Source organism: Lithobates pipiens, unplaced genomic scaffold, assembly GCF_037356315.1.
Source record: "Lithobates pipiens isolate NorthernLeopardFrog02 unplaced genomic scaffold, aLitPip1_a1.2 Scaffold_23, whole genome shotgun sequence".
In the NCBI taxonomy this organism is placed as follows: domain Eukaryota; kingdom Metazoa; phylum Chordata; class Amphibia; order Anura; family Ranidae; genus Lithobates; species Lithobates pipiens.
The window spans coordinates 219,625,429-219,642,333 of NW_027507785.1; the positions used below are offsets into that span (position 1 = coordinate 219,625,429).

At 46.3% G+C, this 16,905-nt stretch overlaps 1 protein-coding gene across 1 annotated transcript; it reads left to right on the top strand.

Moving 5' to 3' along the window:
* Nucleotides 1–7,807: 7,807 nt before the first annotated feature.
* On the top strand, nucleotides 7,808–16,454 carry LOC143928169 (uncharacterized). Its single transcript, XM_077452869.1, has 2 exons — nucleotides 7,808–11,525; nucleotides 13,330–16,454. The coding sequence occupies exon 1, from the start codon at nucleotides 9,257–9,259 to the stop codon at nucleotides 10,196–10,198; it is 942 nt and encodes a 313-aa protein (XP_077308995.1). The 5' UTR covers nucleotides 7,808–9,256; the 3' UTR covers nucleotides 10,199–11,525; nucleotides 13,330–16,454.
* Nucleotides 16,455–16,905: the final 451 nt, after the last annotated feature.

Genomic DNA, 16,905 nt, shown 5'->3' on the forward strand with positions numbered 1-16,905 from the left:
CGTGCTCTGTACCCAGTACACACCGCTATATCCACCTACATAGCTCTTCTCTATTTGAGCCATCTGCCATCTGCAGGAGTTATTGGAAGTTGTGTGTGCCTCCAGCACAGCACAGTATACCTCTGTATTTACCCTTTATTGCTGGTGTTCTATAATAAAGGCATCTGCAGGAGTTAGTGGGTGTTGTGTGCCTCCAGCACAATATACACCTGTATCTACCCTTTATTGCTGTTCTCTAATAGAGCCATCTGCAGGGCTTAGTGGGTGTTGTGTGCCTCCAGTACAGTATACCCCTTTATCTCTGGTGTTCTATAATAAAGGCATCTGCAGGAGTTAGTGGGTGTTGTGTGCCTCCAGCACAATATACACCTGTATCTACCCTTTATTGCTGTTCTCTAATAGAGCCATCTGCAGGGCTTAGTGGGTGTTGTGTGCCTCCAGTACAGTATTCCCCTTTATCTCTGGTGTTCTATAATAAAGGCATATGCAGGAGTTAGTGGGTGTTGTGTGCCTCCAGCACAATATACACCTGTATCTACCCTTTATTGCTGTTCTCTAATAGAGCCATCTGCAGGGCTTAGTGGGTGTTGTGTGCCTCCAGTACAGTATTCCCCTTTATCTCTGGTGTTCTATAATAAAGGCATATGCAGGAGTTAGTGGGTGTTGTGTGCCTCCAGCACAATATACACCTGTATCTACCCTTTATTGCTGTTCTCTAATAGAGCCATTTGCCGGGCTTAGTGGGTTTTGTGTGCCTCCAGTACAGTATACCCCTTTATCTACCCTTTATTGCTGGTGTTCTATAATAAAGGCATCTGCAGGAGTTAGTGGGTGTTGTGTGCCTCCAGCACAATATACACTACCCAACTGCTGTTTTACTCAAGTCCCTTCAGGCCATTACCATGTCTGGAAGGCCAGCAAGGAGAGGCAGGCAGGCGCGAGCCGATAAAAGAGGGCAAGCAGGCTCTGTGTCTAGAGACAACAGTGCTGGTCGTGGACGCGGTGCATTGTCATCAGCACATGGCCATGGGACACGCTTGTCCTTCTTTTCGGCAGCTGGACATGTTGAGCCGCAACATGCCAACGACCTGGTAGAGTGAATGACCAAGCCCTCTTCATCCTCCTCATCCTCTCTCACCCAGTCTCAGGGTACTAGCAAAGCAGCTGCCAATGCATCGTCTTCCCTCCTTTCAATGTCATCATCAGTGACTCCTTCCCTAGACCCACCACGTCCTCCTGAGGAGTCTCCTGAACTCTTTGAGCACAGTGTTGGGTACATGCTCCAGGAGGATGCCCAGTGTTTTGTAGGCTCTGATGATGACACTCAGCTAGAGGAAGGCAGTAGCGTGAATGCAGAGGGAGGGGATGCTCAAGAAGGACAGCAATCTGGCAGTCATGTTCCACAAGCTGCAGCATACTGCCAGGTTTGCTACAGCGATGAAGAGGGAGGGGATGATGAGGGCACTGACTCCACGTGGGTGCCTGGTAGGAGAGAGGAGGAGGAGGAGGAGGCACATGTCCAACGAGGCAGGATGCCCTCCGGGGGCCAGCTTAGGGGCAGCACACCGACTGAATCACACCGCAGAGCTCCGCCTGTGCAGGGCGCTGCCTCTGCGCGTTATTCTAAAAGTTCTTTGGTGTGGGCCTTTTTTGAGACGAGTGCATCAGATCGCACCACTGCTATTTGCAACATATGTCTCAAGCGTATCTCGTGTGGCCAAAACATCAGCCGCTTGGGCACCACATGCTTGACCAGACATATGTTGACCTGCCATGCAGCTCGTTGGCAAGCGTACCTCAAAGACCCACAGCAAAGAACAAAGCGGACCTCTCCTTGCTCCTCATCAGCTGGCATCTCCAACCCCACTAGACCTTCAGTCCTCTCTGAAACCTGCTCTGAGAGGAATGAAGGTGTAGAAATAGGTGTGTCACAGCCAAGTGCTTCCGGGCACTCTGCTAGCAGTACACCCACGTCCGATTATAGCAGGCAAATGTCCCTGCCCCAGCTGCTGGACCGGCGAAAGAAGTTCACTCCCAGCCATCCACATGCTCAGCAGTTGAATGCTAGCTTGGCTAAATTGCTAGCACTTCAACTGCTGCCTTTTCAGTTGGTAGACTCGGCCCCCTTCCGTGAGTTTGTACAATGTGCGATTCCTCAGTGGCAGGTCCCCAAACGCCACTTTTTCTCACGGAAGGCGATTTCGGCTCTCTACCGGCATGTGGAAGGCAAAGTCCTTGCCTCGCTGGACAGGGCGGTCAGCGGTAAGGTGCATATTACCGCTGACTCATGGTCCAGCAGGCATGGACAGGGACGTTACCTGTCTTTCAAGGCCCATTGGGTCACTCTTCTGGCAGCTGGGAAGGATGCAGGACAAGGTGCAGTAGTGTTGGAGGTTGTTCCGCCACCACGCCTCCAAAATGCTACTATTGGTTGTGACATACCTCTCTCCTCCACCCCCTCCTCTTCTTCTTCCTCCATGGCCTCATCCAGTGCTCTGTCCTCAGAACCAGCGGTGCTCCGTAGGCGTTCCAGGGACTACGCAAGTACGCAGGCAAAACGATGCCATGCCGTGCTTGCGCTGGTTTGTTTGGGGGACAGGAGCCACACTGGGGCGGATGTTTTGTCAGCTCTGCAGGGGCAGGCCGAGAGGTGGTTGACGCCACGCCAGCTTAAGCCAGGAATGGTGGTTTGCGGCAATGGCACCAACCTCCTCTCCGCCCTCCGACAGGGACAACTGACCCATGTGCCCTGTGTAGCTCACGTCCTTAACCTGGTGGTGCAGCGGTTCTTGGGCAGGTCCTGAAGCAGCGGTCCTGAAGCAGACCAGGAAAGTCTGTGTGCATTTCCGCCGATCATTTAATGCCTGTGCTCGGCTGGCTGAGCTCCAAAAGGAGTTGAACCTGCCCAAGAACCGCCTTATATGTGACATGCCCACCAGATGGAACTCAACGTTGGCCATGCTGCAGCGGCTGCACACGCAGCAAAGGGCCATCAATGAGTACCTGTGCGACTACGGCACCAGGACAGGGTCAGGGGAGCTTGGTTTTTTCTCACCACGCCATTGGAGCATGATCAGGGATGCATGCACTGTCCTGTCACCATTTGAGGAGGCCACAAGGATGGTGAGCAGTGACAGTGCATGCATCAGTGACACTGTACCTCTTGTCCACCTCTTGGAGCATACGCTGCGTGGAATAATGGACAGGGCACTTGAGGCAGAACAGAGGCAGGAAGAGGAGGACTTCCTTGCCTCTCAAGGCCCCCTTTATCCAGACAGTGTTCCTGCTGTGCCACCCATCACACAGGAAGAGGATGAGGAAGAGGAGGAGGAGGATGATTGTGTCAGCATGGAGGTGGAGGCTGGCACTCAGCAGCAGCAGCAGTCTTGTAGGGATGATTTACAGTCCCAAGAAACCCGTGGACTTGTACGTGGCTGGGAGGAGGTAGCTGCGGATCATGTTGTCCTTAGTGACCCAGAGGACTCCGGACCAAATGCCTCAGCTAACCTACACTGCATGGCCTCCCTGATCCTGCAAAGCCTGCAGAAGGATCCTCGTATTCTTCGGATCAAGGAGAGGGACCATTACTGACTGGCCACTCTCCTTGATCCACGGTACAAGGGTAAGGTTGCCAACCTTAACTTGCCATCGCAGAGGGAGCAGAGGATGAGACATCTCCGGGAGGCCTTGCAGAAAGGTCTGTGCAATTAGTTCCCAGAGACTGGGAGGTTACAAACTCCTTGTCCTGGACAACGTGTTGCTGAGGCATCGGTCAGAAGGAGCGGTGGAGAAGGTGGCCGTCTGACTGATGCTTTCAGACAATTTTTTAGTCCGCAGCCCCAAGGTATGATCGGTTCCAGCAACCATCGCCAGCGTCTGATTTACATGGTGCAGGAATACCTAGGGGCAAGGTCAGACTTGGACACCTTTCCCACCGAGAATCCTCTAGCTTACTGGGTCTTGAGGATGGATCACTGGCCAGAGCTTGCACAGTATGCAATTGAGCTACTGGCCTGTCCTGCATCCAGCGTTCTTTCGGAACGCACCTTCAGTGCTGCTGGTGGCTTTGTTACCGATCACAGGGTGCGCCTGTCCACCGAATCAGTTGATCGACTGACCTTCATCAAGATGAATCAGTCTTGGATCACCCACAGCTACCAAGCACCTGAAGCTGATGTAACCGAAAAAAATATTTTTTTAATATCACATCCCTTCAAGACTACCTATGCTGATGCTGAGTGACTGTCCTGTTATGTTGATTGTCTATCCTCTTCCTCCCCTGCTGATATGTTGGAAGAACATTTCTGGTTCTGGGTGATGCCATCAGCCCAATTTTTCTGCCCGTTTAACAGGGGCATTTAATTACAATTTTTGATGCAATGCTTTGCAGCAGGGCTAATTCCTGCAATAAAACTAGAGTATATGGCAGAGGTTGCAGTGTCGTGGCACCAGCACCAGTGCCTAAGGCCCAATTTTTCTGCCCCTGTTTAACAGGGACATGTAATTACAATTCTTGATATAATATTTCACAGGAGGGCCCGTTCCTCTGCCCACCCAGAGTAACTGTGAGGACTTATAGTGTTGTGGCACCACCACCTCAACCACCAAAGGTCAATTTTTCTACCACTGTTCAACAATGGCATGTAATTACAATTCTTGATATAATCGTTCACAGCAGGGTGCTCCAGCGCCCCCCAAGAGTCACTTTGAGGGCTTACAATGTTGTGGCAAAACCAACACCTTGTTCCGCCATTTCTGCAGAGCATATAGGGCAGGCCCCTACTTTCAAACATCCAACTTACAAACATCTCCTACTTGCAAACGGAAGGAGACAACAGCAAGTGAGATGAAAAAAGATGTACGACAAAACAAATTATACAGGGGTGATAACCCTTCCCTATGTTTTCCAAAAAGCTTAAAAATATTTTTTTTTACTGGAGCTACACTTTAAAAATGTACCAGTTGAAAATTACAAACAGATTCAACTTAACACAACAAACCTACACAGTCCCTGTCTTGTTTGCACTGCCTGTATACTGCTGTTCTGAGTATATAGGGCCTGGGGGCCACACGCATTTCCTTTTTTTAATATGGGTACGGGGTTCCCCTTAATATGCGTACAAGACCCAAAGGGGCTGGTAATGGGAAGGGAGGGCTACCCATGCCATTTTTCTCAATGATTTTCAACCATATTGCAGGAACCAGATATAACATTAAAACCGCAAGCAGTTTTAAATGATGTTATTTCCGTTTAATGTCATTTTGTGCAGGGACTGTTCTAAACACGGGAAACACGTGGCACTTCACAGGCATACTACAGACACCCCCCATGCACGATATTTAAAGGAATATTTCACTTTTTTTTTTCACTTTAATCGTCATTAAAATCAGTGCTCCCGCCAAAACGGCCATTTTTAAAAACATTTTAGGCATTGACCCATGTCCCCTGGGGCAGGAGCCAGGTCCCCAAACCCTTTTTAGGACAGTATCTTGCATATTAGCCGTTAAAATTAGCACTTTTAATTTCGAATGTTCGAGTCCCATAGACTTCAATGGGGTTCTAAAGTTCGTACGAATTTGGGGTCCGTTCGAAAGTTCTGGTGCGAACCGAACCATAAATGACACATCTCATTTCATTCCTACCCATCACACCTGGACCACCAGGACAGTGAAATTACCCACAAAATGACCCCATTTTGGAAAGCAAACACCCCAACGTATATATTCTATCAGACATGGGCTGCAAATAGGCACTCGGGTACTCTGATGGGCTGGAAATAGTTACTCGGGTACTCTGATGGCCTGGTGACAGGTACTCGGGTACTCTGATGGCCTGATGACAGGTACTCGGGTACTCTGATGGCCTGGTGACAGGTACTCAGGTACTCTGATGGCCTGGTGACAGGTATTTGGGTACTCATATGGACTGTGACAGGTACTCGGGTACTAAGATGAACTGTTACAGGTACTCAGATGAACTGTGACGGGTACTCAGATGGACTGGGACAGGTACTCAGATGAACTGTGACAGGTACTCGGGTACTCAGATGAACTGTGACGGGTACTCGGGTACTCTGATGGACCGTGACAGGTACTCGGGTACCCTGATGGACCGTGACAGGTACTCGGGTACCCTGATGGACCGTGACATGTACCTGGGTACCCTGATGGACCGTGACAGGTACTCGGGTACTCTGATGGGCTGTGACAGGTACTCGGGTACTCTGATGAGCCGTGACAGGTACTCGGGTACTCTGATGGACCGTGACAGGTACTCGGGTCTTCTGATGGACTGTGACAGGTACTCGGGTACTCTGATGGCCTGTGTCAGGTACTCAAATACTCTGATGGACTGTGACAGGTACTCTGATGGACTGTGATTGACAGGTACTATGAGGGGTGGTGACAGGTCCTCTTTATTGGGGGGGCGCAATCAGTATGATTGGTGTACACTATAGGCGGTAACGAGATGTTACCGCAATCTCCTCCTCACACATGATCGGTGTGTGAGGAGAAGAACCCGGTAACATTTCGTTACCGCGGTTTGTTTACATTTTAGTGATCGGCTGTGAAAGGATCAAAGCCGATCACGTGGGTAAACAGCCGGCCAATGGCTGTTTACCAGCGTCGGTGACGAGCAGTGTTCCCGGGGAACACGCCGCCACCGACATGCACGAGTAGCGCGCTCACGATCGCGCGCATGCGCCGTGCACAGTGGGGGGTGACCATCTGTGATCGGCCGTGACTTCATCAACGCTACCAGATAGAGGAGGGCCTTGGCACCCTGCCGCTGAGAGAGCACTGCCCCAACAGCGATTTCTGAAGCATCAACCTCAAGGACGAAGGGCATAGCTGGATCTGGATGTTTCAGAATAGTGGCTGAAGTAAACAACGCCTTAAGTTTTTCAAAGGCCGCCTGGGCCTTGGGGGTCCAAGAGAATTGGGTACCCTGCCTGGTCAGTTCGGTAATGGGGGCAATAATTGCAGAAAAGCCTCTGATGAACTTCCGGTAAAAGTTAGAGAAGCCAATGAAGCGCTGTACCCCCTTCTTATCCACAGGCGCAGGCCAGTCCAGGATGGCAGACACCCTTTGGGGATCCATTTTGATGCCCTCGACCGATATGACCAAGCCCAAGAATTGGATAGACTGGAGTTCAAACTCACATTTTTAGAGTTTTGCATAAAGCCCGTGTATCCTGAGTCGGGTTAAAACATTACGGACGTGTCTACGGTGATCATCTAATGACGAGGAGAAGGTTAGGATATTGTTCAGGTACACGATTACATATAAGTCCAGGTAGTCACGAAAAATGTTGTTGACAAAATGTTGAAAGGTTGCAGGGGCGTTACACAATCCGAAGGGCATGACATGGAAAGCCGTCTTCCACTCATCTCCTTCTCGGATACGGATTAAATTGTAAGCTCCGCGAAGATCTAATTTGGTGAAGATGACTGCGGTCCCAAGCCTTTGAAATAATTCGGGTACTAGGGGTAAGGGATAACGGTTTTTAATAGTTATCTTGTTCAACTCCCGATAGTCGATGCAAGGACGCAGGGAATGGTCTTTTTTTTCGACAAAGAAAATACCAGCACCGGCTGGGGAGGTGGAAGGATGGATAAACCCCTTTTTCAGGTTTTCATCGATATAGTCTTTCAGCGTATCTAGCTCCTGCTCCGTTAGTGGGAAAATTCTCCCGAAAGGAACTTCGGTGCCTGGTAACAGTTCTATAGGGCAGTCATAAGGCCTGTGAGGGGGAAGTGTCTCTGCTCCTCTCTTGCTGAATACGTCTAGAAAGTCTCTATAAGGTTCGGGGATGGACTGACGTAGTTCTGGATCAACATCCAAACAGAGAAGTTGAGAGGGATCATCGGATGGTCAGCCTAAGCAGTGTTGCTGGCAATACTCCAAAAGGAATTTGACTTCTCCTGTGGTCCAGTTTATGCTGGGATTGTGGGTCTGCAGCCAAGGCATTCCCAGGATGATGGGAAAAAGGGGGGAAGAGATGGCATCCAGACGTAGATGCTCCTGGTGACAGGTGCTCATAGTATCCAACAAAGGGACGGTCTCTTGTGTGATTGGACCGGAACTAAGGGCAGAGCCATCTGCAAGGTGTACAGCAAGCCCCTGGGCCTTGGGTTGAAGCGGGATATGATGGTTGGCAGCGAAGGTCTGATTGATAAAACAGCTGCATGCTCCGGAGTCAATGATAGCTGACACTGGAATATTCCCTCCTGGAAGCTGTAATGTGATGAGAAGAGCAAGGTGAGAACTGGGTTTATGCAGAACAGATGCACACATGGAAGAAGTGGTTACACACTTACGTGTCTTGTTGGGGCAGGCCCTGACAACTGTAAGGAACGATAGCAAGATAGACTCCATTTTGTATTAGATTTTATGTGTTACATGACCACTCTTGAATTCAGATATGAGTTTAAGTTGAAACTCACACATGTTTCTAGTGTTATCTATAGAAATGTTCTCGAGGTCATTTTGACATATATATATAAAGACTGTGGAGTTTGATTTAGCTCAGGCTTACGTTTGTTTTAGATAAGATAACGACATCTGTTCAAGAATACATATATTTTGTAGTAAAGATGATGTAAAAATTTGGCTCATGGCATCAGCTAATAAGTAAAATATTGACTGAAGCTATTTCTTCTGTATACGTGTAACACTTCAGAAACTCCTCCCTTGTTATCCCTAGACAACATATAAGCCGGTATCTGGTATTGAATAAACAGGTATTACAAGTGAACATAGCAAACCAGTTTCCTGTTTCACTTATTGATATCTCCGGGCCTGGGGGTCTACGGAAGTCTTCCTGCATTACCTGAACCTATCTGGGTGGTCCTAGAAGCTGAATTTCCCTACAACTGGGGGCTCGTCCGGGATTAGAAAACATTAAGCAAACATCAGCTTAAGGGTAAGTTTTTAATTTGTCTTTATTGACAAAATATTCCTTACCCCAGCTCTGATTTAATGTTTTTCTAGACCCGTAAATTAGTAGGGGATAGGATCATGCCAGAGGTTAATATTGGAGGGTTTTTGGGAAATCCACAAAGATAAGCAGTACTGCATACACATATATAGATACATTTCTTTTGGGAAGAAATATGAGAAGGTTAATGAGGAAATAGACTCCGGTGACCCCAAAATCTTTTGCTTATTCTTTCTATTGCTTAAAAACTATAAGATTATCTGTTGTGTGGGTCAGAAGGCTGCGTGGTAAAACAGTCGGCTCCCACTGTCAATATGGGTCAGAAACAAGGTAAAGAAGATCCTCCCCCTCTTCCCAACCCAGGAGAAACATGTAAAGATTTTGTAGCCAGAGTTTGTGGTACGAATTATGAATTTATAGTCCCATGGGTTTCAAATTTAGCGGGATGGACCGAAACCATGCACAGTGTAGACCCCTTTTCCCGGAATGGTAACAATGATAATTTTCATATGGATATGATTAAAGGATTGTGTTTAGGAGATAAGAGAACTTTCCCTTGGTACCCTGGGGATCCCCAATGGGATATGGATTATATGGAAAAGGGAGGGGAGAACTGGTTAAAATACGCCCCATATTGGTTTGAGAGGGAAAATAAGAAACAGAAAAAGCCCACCAAATGTCTAAGTAAGGAAGATTATGACCAGAAACATAGAGAAGAAGCCGATAAAAAGAGAGTTTTTCCTGCCCCAACAGCCCCATCCCTGCCAATAGTCAGTCATCCTCCACCCGCATATGTACATGTCTATCCAAGTTTAGCAAAGGAAGATATTGATCTTCTGGCTGGACATTATGCAACCAGACAACGGCAGGTCCCTCCCGCTCCACAACCACAACAGCAGATCGTTCCTGCTCCACAACAAGATAGACAGCACCCACAGAGGAGAGAAGCGGGAGCCCAAGTCCAGGTAGCTGAACCAGAAGATCAGGGAGCTATAGGAGAGGTAGTTTCACCACCTGGCCAAGAGCAGGAGGAAGAACAGGAAAACGCTGATAGGGATAGAATATTCAGTCCCCCTAAAACAAAGAGTGGAGCTGTATATTGTAACCCTAATCTCCAAGCGCCTTTCATGACCATTGGAAATGAAATATTGAAAAAGGCAATGGACATTGAGGACATTGACAGGTTAGTAAAACATTGCCCCAAACCCACCGCCTCTGCAGGAGGTACTTTAACTTACTTAAAAAAAGGCCTGTAAGGGTAGAAATTACACACAGGAAGATATGCGTCTTATCATTGATGGCATCATAGGACACACCAGTTCCTGGAACTGGGCAAATGTTGCAACTATAAACACTATTGACACTAGAAATGCGGGAACATATGGGTTAAACACAGTACCAGGTAGGAACACCATGTGGACGGAATTAGAGACTGAAATGATGAGAGTATTTAAAAACAAAAGTTCCCTCCCTACTGCCATAGCATGCAAACAAAAGTCAGGAGAGACTGTAGTTGCGTTCTGGAAAAGGTTTCATGAAAATTGGACAACAGAAGCTGGATTAGCTACAACTACTGATGTGGGAGCTTTGTTCATTCAAACTTATATGAATAATCTAAAACCCCAGTTCGCCTTGGTGGTCAAACAGATGATATCGGAATGGACCACTCAGACGATTGACCAATTTCAGGAAACTTTAATACAGAAAGAAGCAGCAGGGTGTTTCGATGTAATAAAAGAGAAAGCAGTGAGTACCCATTATCAGGGTGGAGTGCAAGCCCAGCCTCCCCAAGTTAATGGTGGACAATGGGACAGTGGAAATAGAGGTAGAGGCAGAGGAAGAGGAAAAATAAGAGGGAAAGGGCATGGTTTTTCCAAACCCCCCCAGCAGTCACGCACATGTTGTTTTAACTGTGGACAGGAGGGGCACTGGAGAAATCAATGTCCTTATGAATGGAATGACCCGAATACTCAAGATCAAGATCAAATGCATACACAGGGACCCCAATCTAGCCAACAGAATCAAGTTGCCCCAAAACAACAGGGTCCCCGATTCCCTATACAGTGGAATCAACAGCAACTGAAATGAAGCTGCCCAGAAGGTAGTATCCCAGCATTTCCCTTGATCTCACACTCTTACAATGAGCAACCAATTGTGACCTTATATGTTAAATATAGGCCTGTTCCGTTTTTAACCGATTCAGGAGCGACTCGGAGCACCCTCAGTGAGGACTACTACAGAGGTGAGACCAAAATTGCTGAACCTTCTATGGGAATTAATGGGATACTTACCAAAACATACAAAACACCGCCTTTACCAGTAAGTGATGGTGAAGGGGAAGGTGCAACAGTCTTGCATCATTGTTTCAGGATTATACCAAACTGTCCCGTGAACCTCTTGGGAAGAGATTTGATGGGAAGATTGGGTATAACACTGAAAATGACCACTGAAGGAGGGGTCTTCGTACACTCCAAGGTAATACCAATATATTACACTGAGGATAGTGATCTCCCTCCACCAGATGATCCGGTATGGTCTAAAAGCTCCTTGGATGTAGGTCTTATTTCTTGTACCCCATACAAGGTAACTTTAAAATCGTGGGCACAGCCGGTTTATCACAAACAATACCCCATTTCAAAAGAAAAAGAGGAAGGAGTTGCTCCAATGGTAGAAAGGTTCCTGCAGCAAGGAATTCTTAAAGAGATACTCTCACCATACAACACCCCCATTAACCCAGTAAAGAAGCCGGATGGCTCTTACAGGTTTGTACAAGACCTCAGAGCTATAAACAACCTAGTGGTACCCATTGCTCCCATAGTGCCTGACGTGCCATCACTCCTAACCTCCATACCATCCGATGCAGAGTATTTTTCGGTCATTGACCTTTGTAATGCATTTTTTTCAGTTTCTGTTGACGAAGAGACACAACCTATTTTCTCGTTCAGTTTCAGAAAAAGGCAAATGACGTGGTGTCGAATGCCAATGGGATATGTAGACTCCCCTGTAGTATATACAGTGGCCCTCCAAGCAACCCTGCGGTCCTGGGCACCCCGCCATGGTTCCGTCCTACTTCAATATGTTGATGATTTGTTGTTGTGTAGTCCAAGCCAGAAAGCATGTAAAAATGATGGTTTAGATCTGTTAAATTGGTTAGCAGACAATGGTCACAAGGTTTCTAAGAAAAAACTACAATGGTGTCAGGAAACTGTTGAATACCTTGGTTTTGTCCTCTCCAAAGGAGAAAGGAAAATCAGTCACAAGAGAGCTGAGGCTCTTGTGGGTCTGCCCCGCCCACTTACTAAGAAGGACATGCTATCCTTTCTTGGTATGATTGCTTACTGCCGCCAATGGATACCTGATTGTTCCTACTATGATAATCTCCTGAGGCAAGCCACAGGTACTGACATGCCAGATTGTGTGAAATGGAATGATGAAATGTACAATGCTTTTGTGTATCTTAAAACTGCAATGGTCACAGCTCCTGGACTTGGACTACCTGAATATGGGAAAATGTTTCACTTGTTTGCAAGGGACAATTGTAAAACTATGGCGGGGGTCCTGGCCCAGGAGCATGGGGGCAAACTCCGCCCTATTGCGTTTTTTTCAAAGGTTGTGCCTATGCCGGTACAGGGCATGCCCGCATGTCTCAGAGCTCTTGCGTCGTGTGCGATGGTCGTGGAATTGGCTACATCATTCACTCTAGGACATGCCACCACACTGCATACCACTCACAATGTATCCATCCTACTAAAAAACATCCATACCCAGCACATGTCAGCCCAGAGGCTGAGCGGTTATGAAGTCATTTTACTTTCTAACCCAAAACTTGAGATAAAATATGCCTCTCCCACTTCTGGCCCAGTTCCAATCCTAAATGCCTTGCTAGGCTTGAAAGGTGAAGAAGATGAGGTAGTGCCTCAACATGAATGCATGGACCTCATCCACCAAGACACATCCCCGAGACCAGACATGTCTTCCACTGCTCTCCTTGGAGCACAGAATGTCTTCGTGGATGGGTCTTGTTCAAGACCAAATGATAATACATACCATGCAGGGTATGCTGTTGTTCAGCTGCCTGATAAAATACTGGAAGCAAACCCTGTCCCATTCCAATCAGCACAAGCTGCAGAACTTATAGCTCTTACTAGAGCTTGTCAGCTTTTTGAAGGGCAGGATGTCAACATTTACACAGACTCCAAGTACGCTTACGGCGTTGCACACGATTTTGGAGTTATATGGAAAAGGCGGGGCTACATAGCAGCAGATGGTAAATCCATCTCACACTCCACGCTTGTCACAAGTTTGCTAGAAGCTATACAATTGCCAAGGTCCATAGCTATATTACACTGTAGGGCACATACAGGGCAACAGGATGCCATAGCCAAAGGCAACGCCTTAGTTGACAAAGCAGCAAGAGAAGCAGCATTCACACAGCCTGCAAACACACAAATGCCATTACTCTCACCAGAAATTCCTCTTTTGGATCAAACATTGCGTGATCTCCAAGCATATGCCACAGACCAAGACATCCAGCAATGGAACTCAATAGGTGTGCAGACAAGCCCAGAAACTGACCTTGTCTGCCAAGAGGGGAGACCATGTATCCCTGTAGCCAGCGCACCCATTTTTATTTCACAATACCATGGGATAGGTCACAGAGGGTGGAAAGTCACATGTGAACTTTTGGATAAGGATTTTTACATTCCAGGTCTTCCCTCTCTTGTAAAGGCATATGTTTCCAGATGCATCACATGCATTCGGAATAACCCTAGGAACCCTCACAAAGTAAAACATGAACATCTGATATATCCATCTACACCATTCACTCACCTGCAGATAGATTTCACACACATGCCCAAACTAGGTAAAAGACAAGAATTCTTGCTCGTTATTTTGGACGTATTTTCGAGATGGTTGGAGATATTTGTAACTACAAAGGAAGATGCACAAACAGTAGTGAGGATTCTGATACAAGAAATTATTCCAAGGTGGGGTTGCCCACTACAGATCAATTCTGACAATGGTCCTGCATTTGTGGCCAAAGTTTGTCAAGACCTGGTAAAAACACTGAAAATAGAATGGAAATTTCATATTCCTTACCACCCCCAGAGTTCAGGTATAGTGGAAAGGATGAACAGAACCATTAAGGATAAGATCAGGAAGGCCACTGGAGGTACGTATGCAAATTGGAAGAAGGTCCTCCCAGCTGTACTAGCCGAGATAAGAATGACACCCTCTAAAAAGACAGGATACTCTCCTTTTGAAGTCTTAATGGGTAGGCCATTCCCCACCCCATGGGCCAGACAGCCACTTATGATAGAAAGAGGGGACCTAGATCTTATTCAGGAAGAATATGTAAAAAAACTTATTGAAACTTTGGATCAAGTTGAAAGGAACGTTGCTCGCACCTCTCCTTCTTCTTCACAGGAACCTACACACCCTTTTCAGGTGGGTGACACCGTGGTGGTCCAGCAATTGAAACGCACCAAGAAACAGGAGTATCCCTTTGGACCCCCAACCACAGTGATCGCAGTTACCCGCACAGCTATTCTGGTAGAGGGACAACAGGCCTGGATTCATGCAAGTCGTGTAAAGAAGGTCAACCAGGAGCCTAAGAAGCAAGGCAAAGACAAAGATAAAGCACAGAGAAGTGAAGCAGATAGTCAAGACTCTGAACAAGATGACTTTGCTTATTTCACCACTGACTTCTGGGAAGGCCTTGTGCCTCTTATGCTGGGCTGCCCTGATTGTGTTCCTGCCAACTTTGCTGATAACTAACTGTATTTATCATCCTGAAGATTTGGGACCCATAAAGAGTATTTGTGGAGCCTCTAACACTCTACAACAGAATAATATGAATAACACACATGACAGACACAAGAGAAATGAATACTCAGAAAGTTTTACCGATAAAATGTTATTATTGAAGTTTAAATGTAGCTACGCCCAGAAGTCTGGATTTGAAAAATGTTGGATATGTAGTAAACTCCATCCTAGCACGGCTAGGATCCCCTTAATGGCCGTACCTCTAAACTTCACCCCTCTCCTTAATGGCACTCCTCCTGTCGTTCTTACAACTGTCACAAGAATGCTTTCAAATAATACCCTTACTTTCCAGATTATTGGTAGAAGTCATTTCCCAGACTGGTGTTTTAGGTTGGGAAACTCCACAAACGGAGCTGAAGTTTGCCAACAAGCTAACATTAACTTTTCAATGACATCAATTGAAAGTCCTTTCTTTCACACTTCAGAATCTGACCTAAACACCACTCTGATAAACTTTCTTAGCTCCAGTTCCGGTTCCACAGTAGGACAATTATTGTCGAGTTTAACCTTTTCCAGTCTTTCTGATGAAATGATGACAATATTCAACAAACGATCTTTAGCTCTAGGGAACAGTATTTATATTTGTTGTGGAAAAATCTGTCACCCTTGGATCCCCACTGAACCCCAAGGATGGTGTTATCTCGCAGCCCTAGTCCCCATCATGGGTGTAGTAGGAGATAGCAAGGGAAGACACCTCCTTGAAGCAAGCATGCATCCTAGGTACCCCCTCAAACACCGCAATAAAAGGGAGTTATTTCTTGAAAAAGATATGGCATGGGCTTGGTTCCCCTCATGGACTGGGTGGGGAATAGACTTCATGAAAAGGTTGAATAAATACACTGGAATCATTGATGAAGTAATGGAAAAGAATTCTGAGGATATTACTAATTTAAATATAGAAACTAGGGCAATTAGAAAACAATTAGAACTACACGAGTTAGCCATAGAAAGCATGAGTGCTGCTTTAACAGGGATATGTGAAAACACAGAAGATTATGAGTGTTGTACCTGGTTTCATAACACAAGTATTGAGGTACCGGATTACTATGATATAATTGCACAACACCGGAAAGAAGTAAGCAAATTACAAGATGAAGCTAGAAACATTGCTAAGACATGGGATCCTTTTGCAAACCTAAGTTCTGGAATAGGAATACTTACATGGTTAAAAAGTGCTGCCATAACTATAACTATGATTATTCTTTTTGTTTTGTTCCTATATGCCTGTTATAAGCTTATAATGTGCATAATTGTTAAGGCATCCCGAACCCCTGATCCTGCTGCTGCAAATAGAGTTTATCTTAGTATGTATTATGATAGAAGAAAGATTACATAACTGTGAAAGGTAGTGAGTCATATAAATGTCTCAAAGAGGGGAACTGTAAGGAACGATAGCAAGATAGACTCCATTTTGTATTAGATTTTATGTGTTACATGACCACTCTTGAATTCAGATATGAGTTTAAGTTGAAACTCACACATGTTTCTAGTGTTATCTATAGAAATGTTCTCGAGGTCATTTTGACATATATATATAAAGACTGTGGAGTTTGATTTAGCTCAGGCTTACGTTTGTTTTAGATAAGATAACGACATCTGTTCAAGAATACATATATTTTGTAGTAAAGATGATGTAAAAATTTGGCTCATGGCATCAGCTAATAAGTAAAATATTGACTGAAGCTATTTCTTCTGTATACGTGTAACACTTCAGAAACTCCTCCCTTGTTATCCCTAGACAACATATAAGCCGGTATCTGGTATTGAATAAACAGGTATTACAAGTGAACATAGCAAACCAGTTTCCTGTTTCACTTATTGATATCTCCGGGCCTGGGGGTCTACGGAAGTCTTCCTGCATTACCTGAACCTATCTGGGTGGTCCTAGAAGCTGAATTTCCCTACAACAACCTCAGGTTGTGGGTACGTCTGCGCTGTTTTTCTTCAGGGGTCAGCGAGGGCCAGAGCAAACCAAGCTGCATTGGTTCGGGAGCTTCTTGAGCTGGAGCAGTAGAGGTGGGAGGAAATTGACCAGCAGAACTTGGAACCTTGGGGAGCATCCAAGTGGGACGGAAATGGCTGGAAGATCTCTCCAACCGACGCTCCCTTAAGCAACGATCAATCTGGATCGAGAGAT